General features: G+C 42.3%; 1 protein-coding gene across 1 annotated transcript in view; it reads right to left on the bottom strand.

Annotated features, from left to right (window-relative positions):
- Positions 1-19,617, bottom strand: part of LOC131185706 (acyl-CoA (8-3)-desaturase-like) — a 38,348-nt gene extending 18,731 nt beyond the window's left edge. Inside the window, exons 1-4 of the mRNA XM_058158531.1 lie at positions 19,396-19,617; positions 11,946-12,056; positions 11,206-11,403; positions 9,492-9,593 (exon numbers count right to left, since the gene is read on the bottom strand). Of these exons, the coding sequence (XP_058014514.1) occupies positions 9,492-9,593; positions 11,206-11,403; positions 11,946-12,056; positions 19,396-19,617 (633 nt within the window). The remainder of the gene's footprint in view (positions 1-9,491; positions 9,594-11,205; positions 11,404-11,945; positions 12,057-19,395) is intronic.
- Between the last annotated feature and the right edge of the window lie 372 nt (positions 19,618-19,989).

Genomic DNA, 19,989 nt, shown 5'->3' on the forward strand with positions numbered 1-19,989 from the left:
GATTGCTACTGTAAAAATAAATATCCTACCAAAACTGTTTTTCCTGTTCCAAACAGTACCTATAAAATTGAAAAGAAATTATTTGATCATTTGAATAAACTGATATTGAAATTAAACTGAAAACATTACAAGAATCTAAAGAAAATGGAGGGCTTGGATTACCAGACTGGTTTCTATACTAGCAAGCATGTGTGCTAAAAGAATGGATAACCTTCAGGCACAAGAGATTGCTATATTTACAAGGATATGATTTACAACTGGGAAGGCATGTCGTCTTATGATATGAGAAGAATAAAATTCACAGATACTTTCAAATTCACTACATAAGAAACTCACTATTATCACTATTTTTTCCCCTATTATTGTAGGGAAAAAAAAAATAAAACTTAAGATATATTGGAAAATACCAGAATGGCTCTCAATTACGGAAGCCTTTACATACCCAAATCTGGTGAAGTTTGAAAAAATTGTGAAAAGCCTCTTTGCCACCCAGAACTGAGCCGGCAGCGGTGGCTAGAGGCTTCTCACACCAAAAATGGGGCGGCTGCTGCAGGCTTCTTGCGCTAAAAACTAGAGGCTGAAAAGGAGGCCTGAAGAAGACCCATTGCTGTTGCCACTCTGTTCTCTGCACCAGCCGTGCATATGGCAGACGTGATCTCAGAACCACTGAACTATATCTTTCAAAGATCCTAGAGCACAGGGGAGCTGCCAGAAAACTGGAAAAGAGCTGATGTAGTTCCCATCTTCAAAAAAGGAAAAAAAAAACAGATCCAGGAAACTACAGACCTATCAGCCTGACCTCAATACCGGGGAAGATTCTGGAAAAGATAATCAAGCAACGAATCACCAAACACCTAGAAACAAACAAGGTAATAACCAAAAGCCAACATGGGTTTGTCAAAAACAGATCAAAAACAGGGCCTCTGGTGGCTCAACAGGCTAATGCAGTATGTTATTAACACAGCTGCTTGCAATTACTGCAGGTTCAAGTCCCACCAGGCCCAAGGTTGACTCAGTCTTCCATCCTTTATAAGGTAGGTAAAATGAAGACCCAGATTGTTGGGGGCAATAAGTTGACTTTGTATAAATATACAAATAGGATGAAGACTATTGCTAACATAGTGTAAGCCGCCCTGAGTCTTCGGAGAAGGGCGGGATATAAATGCAAATTAAAAAAAAAGATCATGCCAGACTAATCTTATTGCATTCTTTGAAAAAGTGACAAAATTAGTAGACCAGAGGAATGCTGTCGATATAATTTACTTGGACTTCAGTAAAACATTTGATAAAGTAGACCATAACCTACTAATAGATAAAGTAGAAAAATGTGGGTTAGACAGCACCACCACCAGATGGATTCGTAACTGGCTGACCAACCGTACTCAATGTGTAGTCCTCAATGGAACTACATCCACATGGAGGGAAGTATGCAGTGGAGTACCCCAAGGCTCTGTTTTAGGCCCAGTACTCTTCAACATCTTCATCAATGACTTGGACGAGGGGATAGATGCAGATGACACCAAGCTGGCAGGAATAGCCAACACTCCAGAAGATAGGCTCAAGTTACAGAAAGATCTTGACAGACTTGAACATTGGGCGCTATCTAACAAAATGAAATTCAACAGTGAAAAAAGTAAGGTTCTACATTTAGGCAAAAAAAACCAAAATGCACAGGTACCGGATATGTGGTATCTTGCTCAATAGTAGTACCTGTGAGAGGGATCTTGGAGTCCTAGTGGACAACCATTTAGATATGAGCCAGCAGTGTGCAGCAGCTGCTAAAAAAGCCAACACAGTTCTGGGCTGCATAAACAGAGGGATAGAACCAAGATCACGTGAAGTGTTAGTGCCACTTTATAATGCCTTGGTAAGGACACACTTGGAATACTGCATTCAGTTTTGGTCGCCGCGATGTAAAAAAGATGCTGAGACTCTAGAAAGAGTGCAGAGAAGAGCAACAAAGATGATTAGGGGACTGGAGGCTAAAACATATGAAGAACAATTGCAGGAACTTGGTATGTCTAGTTTAATGAAAAGAAGGACTAGGGGAGACATGATAGCAGTGTTCCAATATCTCAGGGGTTGCCATAAAGAAGAGGGAGTGAGGCTGTTCTCCAAAGCACCTGAAGGTAAAACAAGAAGCAATGGATGGAAACTGATCAAGGAAAAAAGCAACTTAGAACTAAAGAGAAATTTCCTGACAGTTAAAACAATTAATAAGTGGAACGACTTGCCTGCAGAAGTTGTGAATGCTCCAACACTGGAAAATTTTAAGAAAATGTTGGATAACCATCTGACTGAGATGGTGTAGGGTTTCCTGCCTGGGCAGGGGGTTGGACTAGAAGGCCTCCAAGGTCCCTTCCAACTCTGTTGTTATATATTATATGCACTCCATTGCCTGCCGGTGCTGTTCACAGCAGACCTGGGCAGAAGAACGGCCTGCTGCATCGGAGGGATGGCGTTGCAGTGGAACTGCTTGGAAGGCAGCTGAAAACTACCAGTGACTGGAGGCTCGCCGAGGATCCCCACCAAGGCATGGACGAAGATGAGCGAGGCAGAGAGCGAGCAGGCGGCATGTGGGGAGAGGCCGGAGAAGGCCAGAGCCGGGGAATGGTGTGTTCCTTGACCTGGCCAAGGTGGACGGCAAGTGGGCGGAGGCTCCAACTGGGGCCTCAGGGAATGGCGCATCCCTGGGCCCCGACCTGAGGTGAAAGGTGAACGGGCAACATGCTTACCTTTGGTGAGCAGGTCGGGCAAGGTGTGGAGGTGAGGCAAGGCGATTAACTGGGCCATGTGGCGAAGGCAACATATATAGGGTGGGGTGGGATGGAGGTGGGCAGGGTGGGCAGGGCGACCGGGTGGGCAGGTGTGGGGCCAGCCAGAGATGGTATTTGCCAGTTCGGCGAACCAATTAAAATTTCTGCTACCTGTTCACCTGAACTAATCCAAACTGGCTGAATACCACCTCTGGATTTGGCCTGTGGGACTGCCCTGCAAACAGTGAAGGACCAGCCTATTGCACCTCGGCCTGGCCCAGGCTGACCGGGTGCTGATCTATAACCTGATGTCAGCCATATGGACTGGAATATGGTCAGCCTTAGCTACATGGGGCTTCCCTCAAACCAGCAAGGCCCCACCCCACCCCACCCCACCCTATGGTTGCTTGCACAAGAGGCAGCAAGTGTGTGGAGCCTGGTGACCGTCTTGTCCTGCAGGCTGACTGAGATTGGCAGTACTGCCAGTGGCCATGTTGCCACCATCCGTGGCTTTCTCACATGGGAGTGGGGGCAGTCCTAGTGAAAGGGAAGCCTCATGGGTTGTGAGGCTAGGCTGGTAAGTGGGCCATAGAGGTGCTGGTGGTGGGCATGGCACTGGTCTACAACTTCATGGCGGATATCAAGGCTGGAATGCAGTCAGCCTTAGATCCACGGGGCCTACTCCGTGTCTGCCAATCCTGACCAGGTTGGGTGAGTCAGGGCAGGGGGCGAAAGTTAAAAAGCAAGCCAAGGCTGGTAGCTACAGCTATCTTCTCCTCACCTTGCCTGGATGCTCCTCCAGTGCTAGGCAGGGGCAAAAGGAGGCAGAGGCAGCCAGGCGAGGCAGGCTACCCAGATTCCCATCCACGCACTCCAGAGGAAGGTGGCCCTAGGCAGCCATGTGGGAAAAGGCAGTTCCTGCAGCCCAGCACAATGGTGGTGGCTCCCACCTGAGCCCAATGCAGCAAACATGGCTGGGTGTGCCAGCTGCCGCCAGAGCTCTGGCAGCCTTGAAGATGCTCCCAAAATGGGCTCAGGGTTTTGACTGCTTTAGGTCTGTTAAATGGAACCCTGACAAGCTCTTGACTTGAGGCCAGTGGTGAAATCTCAACCTGTTTACTACTGGTTTGCTGGCTGTGCATGCGCGCTCTGCGCGTCCAGTGCGCACCACGCACCAAATGCAAGGTGTGCAGCACATGCGCAGTGTACGCCAAAAGGAGGGATAAGTAAGTAGAACAGCGCACAGGGCGGTGGTGTGATCAGCTGTCGCGCACAATCTTTTCTTATTTTTAAAAGCATTTTTTACAACCCATTTGGCCGAATAGGTTGCTAAAAAATGTTTTTCAAATTTAAAAGGCTCTGACAATCGCGCGGCTCAGCTGTGATTGTCAGAGCCTCTTTTTTAATCTTTTAAAAGCATTTTTTAAAAGAAGGGGCAAGCGGGGTAGTGGGTGGGCATGGGGGGGCAGGGATTTTTGCTACCGGTTCTCTGAACCACCCACCACCATCACTACTGGATTGGCTGATCCAGTCCAAACTGGGAGCATTTCACCCCTGCTTCAGGCCCTGCCGGTAGGTGCCCCTGAAGCCACTCCTTCTCCAACCATTCCAAGCTGGCCACACTTGGCGTTCTGTGGAGCTGTGCTGGCCCTTGAAAAAGAACAGTGGCAACCCTGGGAAGATGAAGGATTCCCTCAGTGAAGGGAGCTCGGATGGCAGAAAGGTGAATGGAAGCCTCCTCGAGGCCTCTTCATATGGCCCATCAGCTAGGCAGGCAAGAGCAACAGTTACCAGCTTGTAGCATAATTTTGTGCAGTCGGGGGAGGAAATCCGCCCTGAGGAAAAGGCTTTGAGGCGGGTGGGTTGGAATCCTCACTGCCTGCCTCCCTTTGCCCAGGTGCGGGTGGGTGAAGGCCATGTGAGAGCCCGAGCGGCACCCATTGTCTGAGGGTGAAAAGTTGTGGAGCTCCCTCTACCAGTAGGAGGGGCCTCCTGCCTCCATTGGCAGAAGGAAGGAAAGAAGGAAGGAAGGTGGGAGGGAGGGAGGGAGGGTAGAAAGAAGGAAGGAAGGGTAAAAAAAGAAGGAAGGCAGGAGGGAAACAGGAAAGTAGGAAGGAAGGAAAGAAAGAAGGTACAGAAGGAAGGAGTGAGTGAGGAGCGGCAACAGGGTTGGAGATGCCCCAGTTCACGCAGTTCTGCATCAATCCTGGATCCATTGAGACTTGGGCTCAAAGGAGAGAGCAATTTTGTGTTCCATTTTGTCACAGACACAACTTTGTTGACAATCCAAGTTAACACTGGTATTCTTGGTTTGTGAGCTCTTAGGAAAGTATCCCCTCCTTTGTGTGTTGCAAACAGCCATTTCAAGTGGGGAAAATAGGACAGAGTGGGGAACCTTCTTTTCCTTTGCTATATTTCCAGTCTGAATTAGACCATGGCAGGGTCCCTACAGGAGAGCACTTTTAAGGATTATGTATTAATAGTAAAGCAACTAACTTACCTTTGTTCCTAAACGCTAAAGCTGTTGCACATAAAAAAAAGATGAGCTCTGATCAACTATCACAGCCACCATTTTGACAGTTGTGCTATACTGTTGTCTGTGGACACCCCCATGAGAGAAACTGAGCCTGGTTTATTCTCAGTCTTCAGACTACTAGCAAAAGTGGCATTTGATCACAAGGCAAGAAGGCATTGAGAAAGTTTCCCCTTTTGCATTTGAGCATCCAACAAGGGACAGGAAAGGAGTAAGGGAAAGAGGAAAGAGAAAGAAAAAGAAAAAGAAGGACAGAGAGGAAGAGAGCAAGGAAGGAAAAAGAAGGAAAGAGGGGAAGGAAGAAGAAAGAAAGGAAAATGAAGAGGGAAGGAAAAAGAAGAAAAGGGAAAAGGGAAGGAAGAAAGAAAAAAGGGAGGGAGGGAGATTATAATGAGAGGGAGGGGAGTTCTGAGAAAGTCCTATTTTAGCACTTGGCCACCTGCAGCCCTGCTGTTCTTTTGCCATCCCCTTGTCCCCTCCTCATGACATCTCTGGTGGGTCTCCGATCCTATCACTGAAGATGCTTTGGTTACAAAGCTGGGTCTCCTTGCATGGAGAGGGAGTGGGCCTCCCTCTGACCCACACACTTTGCCCTCCAGCACACACCATGAGCAACCTGGCCATGGAGAGCGAGCACAGCAGCAACAGCCTTGAAGAGGAGGTAAACACAGCCAGGCACCCACTTGTGGAAGGCTGGGCTGGGCGCTTGCCATCCACTGCCCAGCATTCTGGGCAACCTATGCCGCTGTCTGGGGGCCCTCCGTGTGGCCTGAGAGGGACAGTGAGGCTTTTCTGGTGGACAAGGGTTTGGTACTCTCCCTGGTCTCACCTTCCTCCACTGGAGACAATGGATCTGCCAGCCCCATGCATCACAGGCACCCCCCAATGCAAGCAACATTGAGCTGGCCATGCCCCCCAGCCATGCCCCACCCTGAGGTCAACCACAACCCTGATGCGGCCCTCAATGAAATTAAGTGTGACACCCCTGACCTGTCCCAATCTTAAACTTAAAAGATGTCAACTTAAAAACTTAAAAAACCTAAGAATTTAAAAGCTGTCAAGACCAAGGAGAGACTGACTTATACATTGACTAATGTGTTGACTGTATCAAAAGTAAGTCTGATAGCCCATGTCCCAACAACCACCCCCACTATCCAAAACTAGGCATGCATGTCGCTAACTTCCTCGATCCATCACTACAGACTTTAAATGCAAACTATTTAATGCAAGAAGCCTCGCAAACAAAATGCCTGACTTCCTCCTCTTACTAAATGCAGCTATATTCGACATCATATTTGTCTGCGAGATGTAGCTAAATGCATTCCTCCCAGACTCCATTATCACAGTAAGAGACTGTCATGTTTACCGGTCTGATCACAAAATCTGTAGAGGAGGTGGCATTGCTATCTTCTGTAAAAAATCCCTAAATCTAAATAATATTCAAGTTACACAGGAGCTCACTCTTCCTGATATCATTGTCTGCGAGCTGTCCTTAAATACATTTCATTTCTTACTATGCTACAGAGCCCCTGATTATGACCTCATACATGTGAACAAGCTAACTTCACTACTAACGTGGGCAGCCTCCTGCCCACACCCTCTTATCTTTCTTGGTGATCTCAATCTACATCTTATTAATTGGACCCTAAACGAATGTACAACTGAACCCTGTACAATGCCGTTACTAATCTGGGACTGGATCAACTAGTAACAAACAAGACTAGACTCAACAATTGCTTTGATCTCATCTTCTGCAACAGTTTCAACTCAATTTATGGTCTACAAATAAAAGAACCCTTTGTCAACAGTGACCACAGCATGATTGACTTTTATCTCAATTTACATCCTTATAAAGATGATCATAATGATGGGATCCCCAATTATAACATTAAAAAAGCCAACTATGATCTCATAAATACCAATCTCTCATCTCTTGATTGGCAAATTCTATTCACTGGCTATAATACCGCTGAAGACCATTATAACACTTTTTTGCTGAAGTCAAAAGAGTCATTAAACTATATGTAGGACTAATAACCCCAAAAACCAGAAAAAATGAATTACCCATAACAATAAGGAGGGTTCAATAATATAAAAAAAACTTTGGCGAAAAAACAAAACTGGCTACTTAGATAACTTTAAAAGCCGCTACAAAACCTTATGCCGCAGAATAAAGGCAGAATGTACCAATTACCATAGCAAACAAGAGGAAAACCTTCTACGCATGAAATCCACCTGAACTTTCTATAATTTTGTAAACAATAAACTTAAAGACTCGAGATCCACCCCACGCCTAAAAGGATCTAACAGGAAAGACTGCAATGATGAAGCTGCTAAAGCCAACCTCTTTAACACATTCTTTGGTTCAGTCTTTGTAAACAGCAATGGCTCATGCCCCATATTTCCTAGTCATATCACAACTAATTGCAACAATCTACTACATATTGATTTTACAGAAGACAACATTGAAAAGGCACTATGCAGCCTAAAACCATCTCTATCTATTGGACCTAATGGATTATATGCCTACTTCTTAAAAAACTTTTCCAATGCCATAGCATAATCTATGAAATATCTTTCAGGACCAGACCCTTGCCCAACCTATGGTCACTATCCGTGGCCATCCCTATCTTCAAAAAGGGTGAACCCAGCCTAATTGAAAACTACAGACCAATCTCTTTATGTTGCATCACCTGCAAAGTCATTGAATCAATCATAAACTAATCCATTACCCTCCACTTAGAGACAAACCACCTACTCTCTAACAAGCAATTTGGTTTCAGGAAAAAATTATCCTGTAATCTGCAACTTTTACACTGCAAAAACATATGGACTACACAACTCGACCAGAGCAAAGCAATAGAGGCAATTTACATAGATTTCTGTAAAACATTTGATTCAGTAGTACAGAACAAACTACTTATAAAACTAAAATCTTATGGCATTTCCGGATCACTGCATAAGTGGACAGCTGCATTCCTGTCAAACAGACAACAAGTAGTCAGAATAGGGAGCACCCTATTAAACCCTGCACCTGTGAACAGTGGTGTCCCCCAAGGCAGTGTTTTAGGACCCACACTCTTTATACTTTACATAAATGACCTTTGTGATCATATTATAAACAACTGCGTTCTCTTTGCTGATGATGCTACTGCCGTACAAAGAGACCTTGACTATGTGTCAGAATGGTCAAACAATTGGCAACTCCAAATCTCAACCAACAAATGCTCTCTCTTACACATTGGCAAAAAAAATCAGAACATCAAATACAAGCTGGATGGATATGACCTCGTAGACAACCCTAATTCTGCCAAGGACCTTGGAGTACTCATCTCTAGTGATCTAAGTGCCAGAGCTCACTGTAACAGCATGGCCAAAAAGGCATTAACAGTTATCAACCTAATCTTGCGAAGCTTCTTCTCCGATAATATTGTACTGCAAACTAGGGCATACAAAATCTTTGCTAGATCAATTCTCAAATACAGCTCATCTGTCTGGAACCAGCACGGCATATCGGACATTAATACAATTGAGCGAGTCCAGAGATATTTCACGAGAAGAGTCCTCCACGCCTCTGCTCATAACAAAATACCTTATGCCACCAGGCTTGAAATTTTGGGCTTAAACAATTTAGAACTATGCCGCTTTCAGTCTGACCTAAGCGTAGTACACAAAATTATCTGCTACAATGTCCTACCTGTCAATGACTACTTCAGCTTCAACTACAATAATACATGAGCACACAATAGATACAAACTTAAGGTTAACTGCTCCAAACTCAACTGCAGAAAATACACCTTCAGCAACAGAGTGGTCAATGCCTGGAATGCACTACTGGTCTCTGTGGTTTCATTCCCAAACCCCCATAACTTTAACCTTAGACTGTCTGCTGTTTACCTCACCCCATTCCTAAGAGGTCTGTAAGGGGCGTGCATAAGTGCATCAACATGCCTACCATCCCTGTCCTACTGTCCTCATTTATTCATATCAATTTCCTGTATTCATAATCATGTTTATACTTATATCTGTTATTTTATACATGTTTGACAAATAAACAAATAATAAATAATAAAATAATAAACAACATAATAATAATTTAAATACCTGTGCAGCCTGATTCACAACAACTCTGAGCAACTCACAACAATTTAGCTTCAGCAAAGCTGATTTGAGAAAACCCACTCTCAATTTTAAACTCTTACCTTCAGGACTCCCATCACAAAAATGTGAGCCAGTCTGTTCCATTTAGGCTTCTGGAAGACTGAAACATGCCCAAGATCATGTTGAAAGAAAGCATATTGGGTCTAGAAAGCAAAAATAATATGAGACTTTTCTTTGGCTAAGTTCTCTGTTTTAAAGAACTCATTGCTCATTTTAAGCAACCAGATTCTGAGATATTTATTTTAGAAGAATTTAAATTGGGGAGCACAATTGGAGCTATTTTATACAATGACATTAGCAAAGGAAATGTAAGTATCTTCATCCTATGGAAGGAAACCATATTGGTTCTGGAAAGCAAGAAGCAACACCAAATGTTCATGATTTTTTTCCCCCCAAATAAGATCTCGGTTTCTAAGGCCTGGTTGCTTTGTTTAAGCATTCATTTGGGAAGTACTTACATTTATAAATGGAATAATAGCTATTTACGTACCAATGTTAGCAAAGAAAATTAAACAGAACTGTAAGCACATTTATCCTAAGTGTTATTGATTCCTAGAAGGCTAAGAAGGAAGAGTTATACCTCCCAGTAAGGCTTGTCCTGCAGAATGCTTTGCATTACATTTCAAAGACATCTACACATTTAAATGAAACTTTTAAATATAATGGGAATAGGATGGGAGCATCATTCTGTCCAAAGTCATCTTTTAGGGGAGATGATGACATAAAAATAAGGCCTCTGGCCATATGAACAGGATGTGATCCACAAATTTTTAGCATAAAAGTAACCATTTTCAGAGCAAGTAAGGTCTCCATTTATGATAAATGTTGAGATAGCTGACCCCACTACATTGTTGTTAGCCTTTATAAGCTATAGCAGTGAGGCAGGTTGAAGTTAACAAAAAAGGTCTCCAACAGCTGAACTGTAATATTTAGGTGTGCGGTGTAGATGTATCACACGAGAGGGGATTCTATTTGCCAATTCTCCCCATGGTAGCCCAAGCATATTTGTGCCAAAAACTCGATTAACATTCAAAACCCCCCTCTTGATTTTGAATGAATGGATCCAATGGGAATTGCAATTGATTCTGGTCTGCATGGTAAGAGATAGAAATTCACTAGTTGTTGTGCCTCGCCCACCCTCCTCTCCTCAGCCGGGCCCCTCCCTCCTCCTGTCGGGCCTGCTATCAGATTCAGAGTCTGATAATGAAGAGGAACAGCCCCCAGCCCTGGCACCATGCCCGGACAGAATGTCAGGAATGAACAAACAAGCCTCACTCCAACAGCGTGTGAGCACGAAGCCAGCCACGTGCTAAAATTGCTGGCAGCAGATCCAGAGGAAGGGAATTCACAGTGGATGGATCCCCGCTTCCGGAGATCTGAGAGGCGACGTCAGCAGAAGGAAGGGAGGGGCAGGCCTGGATAAGTGCTGAGTCATGAAGCCACATCCCATGGCCTATATAAAGGATCTGCTTTTTGACATTCCTTGAGTCAAGCAAAGTCTCATCTGGTTTGCTGAAGTCACACCGTGGATTCCTGCCTGCCCTGAGAAATCTGAAAGGGATTTGTCAAAGCTGCAGAGGCTTCGTGGCCACGCTTGATACAGACTTCCCAGACCCGGTTGTCGGAGAGGGAGGGGGACACGACACTAGTTGATTACTTGTGGAGTGGTGAATACTACTACAGGTATACTACTAAATCAAGTATGCTAAAGATTGTTTTACCACCCTGGTATGTTCCGCAATACAAAGAGTTTACCTGTCCAACAGTGAACATTGCTACTCCAATAAGGAAAGGCACCCAAGATTTTCCAAAGTACCAGATGGTGAACCAAGATGCCACGTCCAGCAGGAAAGCATGCAGAAAAATGAAGATAAAAAAAGGAACACTGGACTTCAAGAGTCCCATCTTCTTCACTTTTGTGCGTAATTCATGAAAATCATGTATCAGCATTTCCTATGAGAAATGGTGACAGTTAATTATGTGTTTTCACATGTGATATATAAATGGCACGATTTTCAGATTTATTAAGGTGCATCAGTTCCAATCAGCTGATAAACTAGAGGTTAACAGGTTACACAGAGCTAATATTTATTTCCTCTCCATAAATTCAAGCACCTTCAAAATATGAACACATGTGGGAATTTGTCTTCAGTCCCAAAACGGGAGTTAGCATCAAGCACATTTTCTTCCATATGCAAATATTAGTTTTGGACAGGTTTCTTCATTTTAGTTGTTTAAATTAGGAAAAGACAAATGGTTTGTTATCGTTCATTGCCCAGGAAGGCAGAAATTATCCTGCAAATAGTAGAACTCTGAAGAAGTCACTAGCAACTGGCAACTTTTAGCACAACTACTTGTGGATTATATTCTGTCTAACCCATGCTCTATCTGTAATAGAGGATTTTGTGTATTTATGCATGGATTTTATTCTCTCTCAGATGCAGACACACATCAATATACTTTGAGTTTTAAAGATAATGTTGAGAAATACTTACATTTTTGGTGGGCTCACAACTAGGTTGATCCGGTGTTAGTTCCCCAATTAAGAGAGAATTCAAGTATTTCTTTACCAGATCCTCATCTTTGTGGAAAGCTGTAAAGGGATCCTAAGAAATTTTTTGGGGGGAGGAATGTACAAAGGAAAAGGTTATTGGGCTGATGTGGTAGATACAACTGCTTTATTTTTGTAATGTGAAGGACTTTTTTGGCACCACAGCTCTGGGACTGTCTTTGGCTTTTGTTGTTGTTGTTTTTATTTCACAGTACAAAATAACTTTTTGGCAATGCAGTTCTGGGGTGCTTTTTGCCACTACCCCCCCTGCAACATAAGAGAGCTTTATGGCACTGCAGTTTGATGTGAAGAAAGAAAGGAGGTGTCCAAAGGGAAAGACTGTTGCACTGATATGGTAGATTTGGCTATTTATTTATGTGTTTATTTGTTTATGACATTTGTATAGTTGTCCACCTTAAAAACAACTCTGGGGTAGGTGGCTTGGTGTCATTTCAAAAAGATGAAACATCCTGAGTGCGTCTTCATGTGCACTGAGAAGGATGTTCCATCCAGCTCCATAACAATGGCTCATTTTGGGGGCTGAGACTTATTTTGGTTTATCTGATCGAAGAGCAAGGCAGGACTTTCCTCCCCTGCAATGTTGGCCCCTTGGAGTGTTTTGGTTCCCTCCTGGCTTTGCCATGGTGCACATTGCTTCTCAGAATGGCCACTGCAAAGATCTTGCTAAATATCTACTATATCCTAGCAATATTAGAGAGGGAATTAGGACATCTTATCAGCAAGTCTAATCTTAAACCTTCTAATTATGAAACAAATGCTCATCAAACCTTTTCCTTATGTACTTTCCATCTGCTAGGCGCTCACAAGTCATGTTCCTCACAATTGCCCCATACAGAGCTCTTTCCCACAGCACATAACCATGGTTACAGGTCAGGGGTGGGTTCTAATTACCTTTAGTACCGGTTTGCAATAGGATCACACGCGCATGCGCAGATCACCCATGATGATGTCGTGGTGGGTGGGCGGAGCCTCCCACCAGTTTTTCTACTGGTTCTATAGAACTGGACCAAACCCGGAGCAACCCACCACTGTTACAGTATTGTGAAAAGCCACCTGGGTGCAAAGGGCTGCCTTGTTCTCCAAGCAAGATAGGCAGGGAGATGGGGAGGTAGAACAGGGGTGTATCAAGGAAGTACAGTCTAAGAGCAGATCTGATTTGGCATTCTATATGCAACATCTTTTCTATGGGATCCAGCATCAGAGAAACCCATTATGGTTATTTCCTTAAAAAGAACAGAAGCATATCTAGCATTTATGTCCAAAAAAGAAGGTTTGGCAGTGTAGCTGCTCCTGAGCTCTCAGGCCTGAAGTTGGAAAGAAAGGAGAAAGGAGTTCAGGGATGACTGTGAGAAAAAGAAAAAAAGGTCTAACTACATGGTTATGCGTTAGAAGAAAGGATGGAGAAAGTGGGAAGGTAAAGACAAGAAGAAAATGTGGTTTTCTAATATCCCATGGAGGCACACAAACCCCTTTCAGTGTTGAGGTCTTTCTTCTGGAAGAAGCAGCATTTTTCCTCTTTTCTCCAAAAAGGAGGAGGAGAAGAAAATATTTAGAAGGTGCCAAAAGCAGTATAACCTGGGTCATGGGAGGTGGAGGCTGTAGGAAGAGGAGTCTCACATCCACAAGTGCCTCAAGGCGAACTGTGAACCAGTTATGCTGATTGAGCTAACCAAGAACTCAGGAAGAGTGGAGGTGGGTGGGTGGAGGTTGTTAAATCATCTGTTTGCCCATTTCTTCTTGCCATTGCCTTTTTCCTAGGGCTGAGAGAGAGGGACTGGCCCCAGGCCATTCAGTTGGCTTTTTTTTTTTTTTTGAATTTATATCCCGCCCTTCTCCGAAGACTCAGGGTGGCTTACATTGTGTTAAGCAATTCTAGGCTTTGAGACTAGAACAATCTCCTGGTTTCTGGCCTGATTCCTTAATCACCAAACACACTTTCAATGTATGTATATATGTATGTACGTACGTTATGTATGTACATATTTGTATATGTAAATTTATATAGCATAAAAAAGTAGCTAGAGCCTACGAAACTTATAAAACTATTTGAAAGAATCAGTCAGCCCACCAAGACAGACAGAAAAGGAAACTGACTCCACAGGATGATTTCACTGAAATAGGCAATAGGAATACAAAGTTGCAAGTCTACCCTTCCCCACCCTCCATGATGCTAAGGAGTTGAGGGGAACTAGTTTGCCACTCTTTCTAATATCTACGGCCCCTTGGACAGATACGTGCAATGAACGTTTGTATTGCTGCAGAGAATCTCCCCCTTTGGTGTCTTTTTGTGTAGGTCGGTGGGGGGCAGAAATTCTGACTTGGGGTCTGTTTCAGCCTCCTGATGTGAGGCTTTGGGGGAAGGCTGGAGGGAAGCACCGCTGGTGGCAAAGAGCTGGAGGGCCTCATTCCAGTGGGACAGCATCATGGCCTGGAACTGGCTGACCATCTCAGCCCTCTGAGCCTCCAGGCGCTGGTACTTGGCCTTGCACTCTCGCAGGTCTTCCCTCTGCTTGGAAAGCCTATGCTCCTAGTCCTCAGTGAGGTGCTTCTGCTGAGCCTCCTTCTCGGTCAGATCCAATTTGAACTGAGACAGCTGTTTTGCCAACTCTTTCTCATGGTGGCTGCTCAGCTCCAACAACTGCTTCCTGTTGGGGCCCTAAGGAGCCCAGGCAGGCAGGGGAGGAGTGGTTGGGAGGGGAGGGGCAAGTAGAGGCCAGTGAGGCGCCCCTCGATACGAGTGGCATCGAGTTGGCCATGCCCACCCAGTCACATGACCACTTAGCCATGCCCACCCAGCTGGTCATTAGGCAGATCATATTAGTGGTCCACGGGATTTTAAATTATGAATTTAGTGGTCCTTGAGGTCCGAAAGGTTGGTGACCCCTGCTATAGAGGAAGCTATCTGCTTTGTTTACTTCTTTGCCATCCTTGCCTAGCTGCACTTAAATAAGTGGAAAGCTGCACGTAAATAATTGGATAAGCTGCACTTAAATGGTAAACAATTTTAAGAATTAAAATATTAAAATAAGATAAAATATTAATTTTGTCATTTGTCTAGAAGACACTTGCACATTTGTAAGACCTCAGGGCAAAATCCCATGACCTCTGCTGAGATAACATGGGCTGTAACCTTAAGCAGTAAATAGAGTTAGAACTTGATAGGGCAACTGTTAAACCTTTTGGCAATTATCCATTGGCATCTAGCTTGCCAGACAGGCATTCAAGAAGCTAAACTCCCTAATCAGTGAGATTTTCTAGGAATCAGAACAGTCTACATCTTGCAATGTAGATCCTTCATTCAGATTTGTCCAAATGAACTTTTCCTGTGTTTGCTGGAAAGTTGATTTCTTAGGTCTCCCTAGAAGGGTGTACTTGCCCCTTGTGATTCAAGGTTGCTTGATTGTTTGTACATGTTCTACCAAAGTCATCAATAGTCTGGAACTCCAATAATATCAGGAGTTCACCAAGGCAAGACAACAAACCTGTACTATAAAATTCGCCTCTTTGAAGAAAAGAAAGAAAACAAATTATTCAAGCTTTTACAAAGATTTGCTTACGGAGTGGAAGTCCAGAGACCCTCCACAATATTGTGAACCTATCCAGCCACCCAGCACAGACCATTCTTTTATCAGGTTTCTCCTTTTGTCCCACTAAACCCAAACAATTGATACAATTCTGTCAGAATCTTCAGATATTTTTGCACTGCTTGAAACTCTAGGAATACTTTCCTAGACAAGACAAGAACTAGGATACAGTTGTATAGACATCATAAATCCAACAAATGCTGGGAGAATACAAAACTACAACAAACATACATTTTTAAACAAACCAATCCTCAGGGATGCATTCAAATGAATACAGCCCTAAATTGGATTTCTATATCAAGTGCTTTCAACAACAAATCAGAGCCATATTCATCGATTGAAAAAAATAGCCTATATGCAACAATCTCAGCAGAGAGAAAAAAGATACCATCAAAGGCTTTCAGAACAATGACTTCATAATTAAGCAAGACAAGAAAGGAGAGGCCTTCAGAGCAACAATGATTTTGTAATTAAAATAACAATGGAGAGGCAGTTGTTATTCTGAATGTGGTTGATTAAGGTAACAAAGCTAAAGGCAACTTTCCAACATTGTTCCAACTCCTGTTCTCAGATCCCAAACTGAGTTATTAGAAAGCATTGCACCATCACATGAAAGAAAGAAAGAAAGAAAGAAAGAAGGAAGGAAGGAAGGAAGGAAGGAAGGAAGGAAGGAAGGAAGGAAGGAAGGAAGGAAGGAAGGAAGGAAGGAAAGAACTGTAGGTATGTATGTCCTCAGTCAATCTATATGCAGAACCTGCAGTAACCCTGATCAGGCATCTTCTACCTTCTTCCCAAAATACATAAACAGGCAATTCTGTCCCATGTTTCAAGTGCTGGAAACATTTTATCTGGAAGATTATGTTTCAAGAACCTTATGCTACCAGTGTTCCTATACAAGAGCGACCTATACAAGGGTGAAAACTTCCTAACAAATTTGAAATTCACTGGCAACATCCCTGACAACACAATCAGCTACTGAGGATGCTGAGGCACCGTATGCAACATCTGACACAAACATGAACTTCAAATTATCAAGAAAACAATAACCAATGACTACACAGTACAGTTTGCCATCAGACTTCATGAACTCACTCATTACTATTTTTACATTAGTAATAAATATATCTGCACATCAGTGAAACACCTACATGCACATACATGATTCTGCAATATGCCAACATGTTCATGGAAGATTTCAAATCTTCTTACTCCTTATCCCCTGAAAACCTTCCTTTATATGAAATTTATTGACAATATTTTCATGATCTATATCCACAAAAACAGACCCTTCTTAAATAGAATCAAGACTTAACACTTTCAATACTTTAATCCCATCATCAGTCTAACCCTAGACTTATCCCAAAACAAGTCCAATTTTCTAATAATAAATACATAATGGACACATAAACTACATAAAGGACACATAAACAGCAGGAAGCTTATAGGTCATTGTGCATAAATACATGTTTCCTTTTTCCATTCAGAATATACCATCAAATACACAATCCACATCCAGGGCTTATGTTATAATTAAATTTGTTCTGACCCCGATTGAGTTAAACCAGGCATCCAGGAGACTAAACTAGACTAAACTTGCTATTATGTGCTTTGTTTAATACAAATTGCATTACTGTGATGTTTTTGTAGGCAATTAATATTGCTGGCTGAGGATTCATCCTTGAAGATATTCACATTCATAGAGTGACTGCGTATGGATTCTTCCATTCAGTATAATTCTTTTTCATAAAGCCAAAAGCGTTATGATTTAATGACAAGGTAGAAGTTTTGATCATATCAGAGGTGGTCTTGGTCACAAGTAAGCCATCAATGCCTGGATATCCCATAATAGATGGTGTATTTTAAAGAGACCCTTGAGTCAGAGGTTAATCTCAGGGCAGAATATATCATGAAATATCAGATATGTCTAGAAGTTACAGAATGTCTGTAGAAAGAATGATCTTTTTTCAAATGCTGCAGATTCTTCCATGATTGAAAGCCCTGAGCACAGAAGATGTTTCTGAGCCACAGCTTCTGATTCATGTATATGAATTTTACAAAAGGTAAATTAAAAATGTCCATCTCTGTTCTGGGAATTTATTATTCAGCATATATATATATATTTTTATTGAAAGAGTTTTAAAAAACAAAAACATTTTCCCCCTTTTTCCCCCCTCCCTCCCAAACCCACCCCCCCGGCTTCCCGGGTCAATCACAAGGTATTGTTATACATAAACCAAACATAGAATAAAATTTTCCCTTCCAATCCAAATAACCACATCCAAAGCTTTTCATCTCCCAACCCCCTCCCCATTACATAAAATAACTTTCTAATTATTCAAAGGCAATCTGATATTTCTTAATCTGATATCTGTTTTGTAGATAATCAATCCATTTTTCCCATTCAATTAAATATCTTTCCTGCGTATTGTCTTTTAAAAACGCTGAGATTTTAGCCATCTCAGCCAAATTAATAACTTTCAGTATCCATTCTTCTATTGTAGGTATCTCTTCTTTCTTCCAGTATTGTCCAATCAACAGTCTTGCTGCTGTTATTAAATTCAGAATCAATTTAGTCTCAATCCCTGTACAATCCGTTATAATTCCCAAAAGGAAAAATTGTGGCAGGAACTTTATCTTCTTCTTCAGTACATTTTGAATAATCCACCAAATTTGTATCCAAAAGACCTTAATTTTCTTGCAAGTCCACCAAATATGAAAATATGTAGCGTCATCACAATCACACCTCCAACATTTCGCTTGGATATATTCAGCATATATTTTTATTCATACAGTATATAAATAAAATTAAACTTTTACTCAACATAATTCTTATAAATATATTCTGGGTCTTTAAACCATTGTATTATGAAATAACTGACATTGCATTACAAAATGTACAATTTTATCACCTGTGATGATCTTGAAAACATGTTAAATGATATTGGGATAAATATAATGATGGTGGACCCATTATGATTATTAACCTATTTCCCAAGGAACCCTCATTTGCTAATTTCCTAGTTTTCCCTTTCCTTTCTCATTTTTCCCTCCTCACATTGTCATATTCCATGCACATAAATTCTGCATCAGTTTAGCCACTCTTAGCATCTGATGAAGTGAACTACAGCTCAGTGCTCCAACTGTAGCATTTAAACACCTATTGCTATAATGTGATTACTTCAAATAGCTTTATTTAAACATTGAATCAAAATATTTCTTTTCAATAAATTCTGGTTGTATAAACCATTGTATGATGAACTATGCAACAGAGACTAAAGATCCTAAACTTATCTGGAATTCAGTCCTCGCTGTATTTATGAAAAAATGCTAAAATCCTGCAATACTTGATAGAGGCTACAGTTCTCTTTTATCAATATATATTTTCTACTGAGAAGTCTTCCTGACTAAATTTTGCTTAGGCAATATGTAAGCTGTATCCATGCTTTTGCATAAACACTTTCTGAGCAGGTCTTTAAACCTAAGCTGCATTTTATTCCCACCGTCTAGAAGTCAATAAAGTTAAACAACTTAATTGCAGGCAAACATTGAGGCAAAACTGGAAAAAAGAAAGCCAGTTTCTTCAGGGCCATTGTAAATAGTTGTAAATCAAGGACTGCCTGTATTCTTTAATGTCAGAAATTCCATATGGCTTCAGATAAAATGAATGCTTTCCCCCTCATTCTGCTAGTGAAGACACAACCTCAACCTGGAATGTGTGCATGCAAAGCAAGTGCTTTGTGCAGCCTTCAAATCATTCCAAGGTCTTCTTTCCCCTCAACAAGGACTCACCGTGGCATCTTGTCCAGAATAGTGTTTGATGAGACGAGGCCCACCTGGATGCTGCAAGTAGAATTGACTGACATCATAAATCTTTCGGTCAATGACCAGCCATCTCTCTTCCTTGAAGTTTCCCTTGCCTGTGCGGAGCCCAACTTCCTCCCAGGTGAAGAGCTGCGGGGCCCCTGGCTCAACCTTTGGCTTCTCTGCACTGGTTCCTGACTGAGGGGGCATCCTGGCTAGAAGCACTGAGAGTTACTGCTCTGTTAACTCCTGAGGTTTGCTGCTTATCCTGTGGAAAGATGAGGCAACTCTAACTCTTCTTTCTGTTAGATGTTGCAGTTAACATTATATAGACTTCAGGAATCACATACACTTCCCTCATTTTCCTATTGCCCCAGACAAACAACCTCCCTCCTATTGCATTTCTCCATAATGATATAAGAGTCTTTTGCTATGCACAATGTGTATTTTGATTAACATTTGAAACAGGATAAATAAGCATAGTTTTCAGCAGAGTTTTTAAATAAACAGCACAATATATCAGTATATAAAATCTATTATTATTTCTATATATTGGGAAGAGCCACAGTAGCATTCCACAGA

This window comes from Ahaetulla prasina, chromosome 1, assembly GCF_028640845.1.
Source record: "Ahaetulla prasina isolate Xishuangbanna chromosome 1, ASM2864084v1, whole genome shotgun sequence".
In the NCBI taxonomy this organism is placed as follows: Eukaryota; Metazoa; Chordata; class Lepidosauria; order Squamata; family Colubridae; genus Ahaetulla; species Ahaetulla prasina.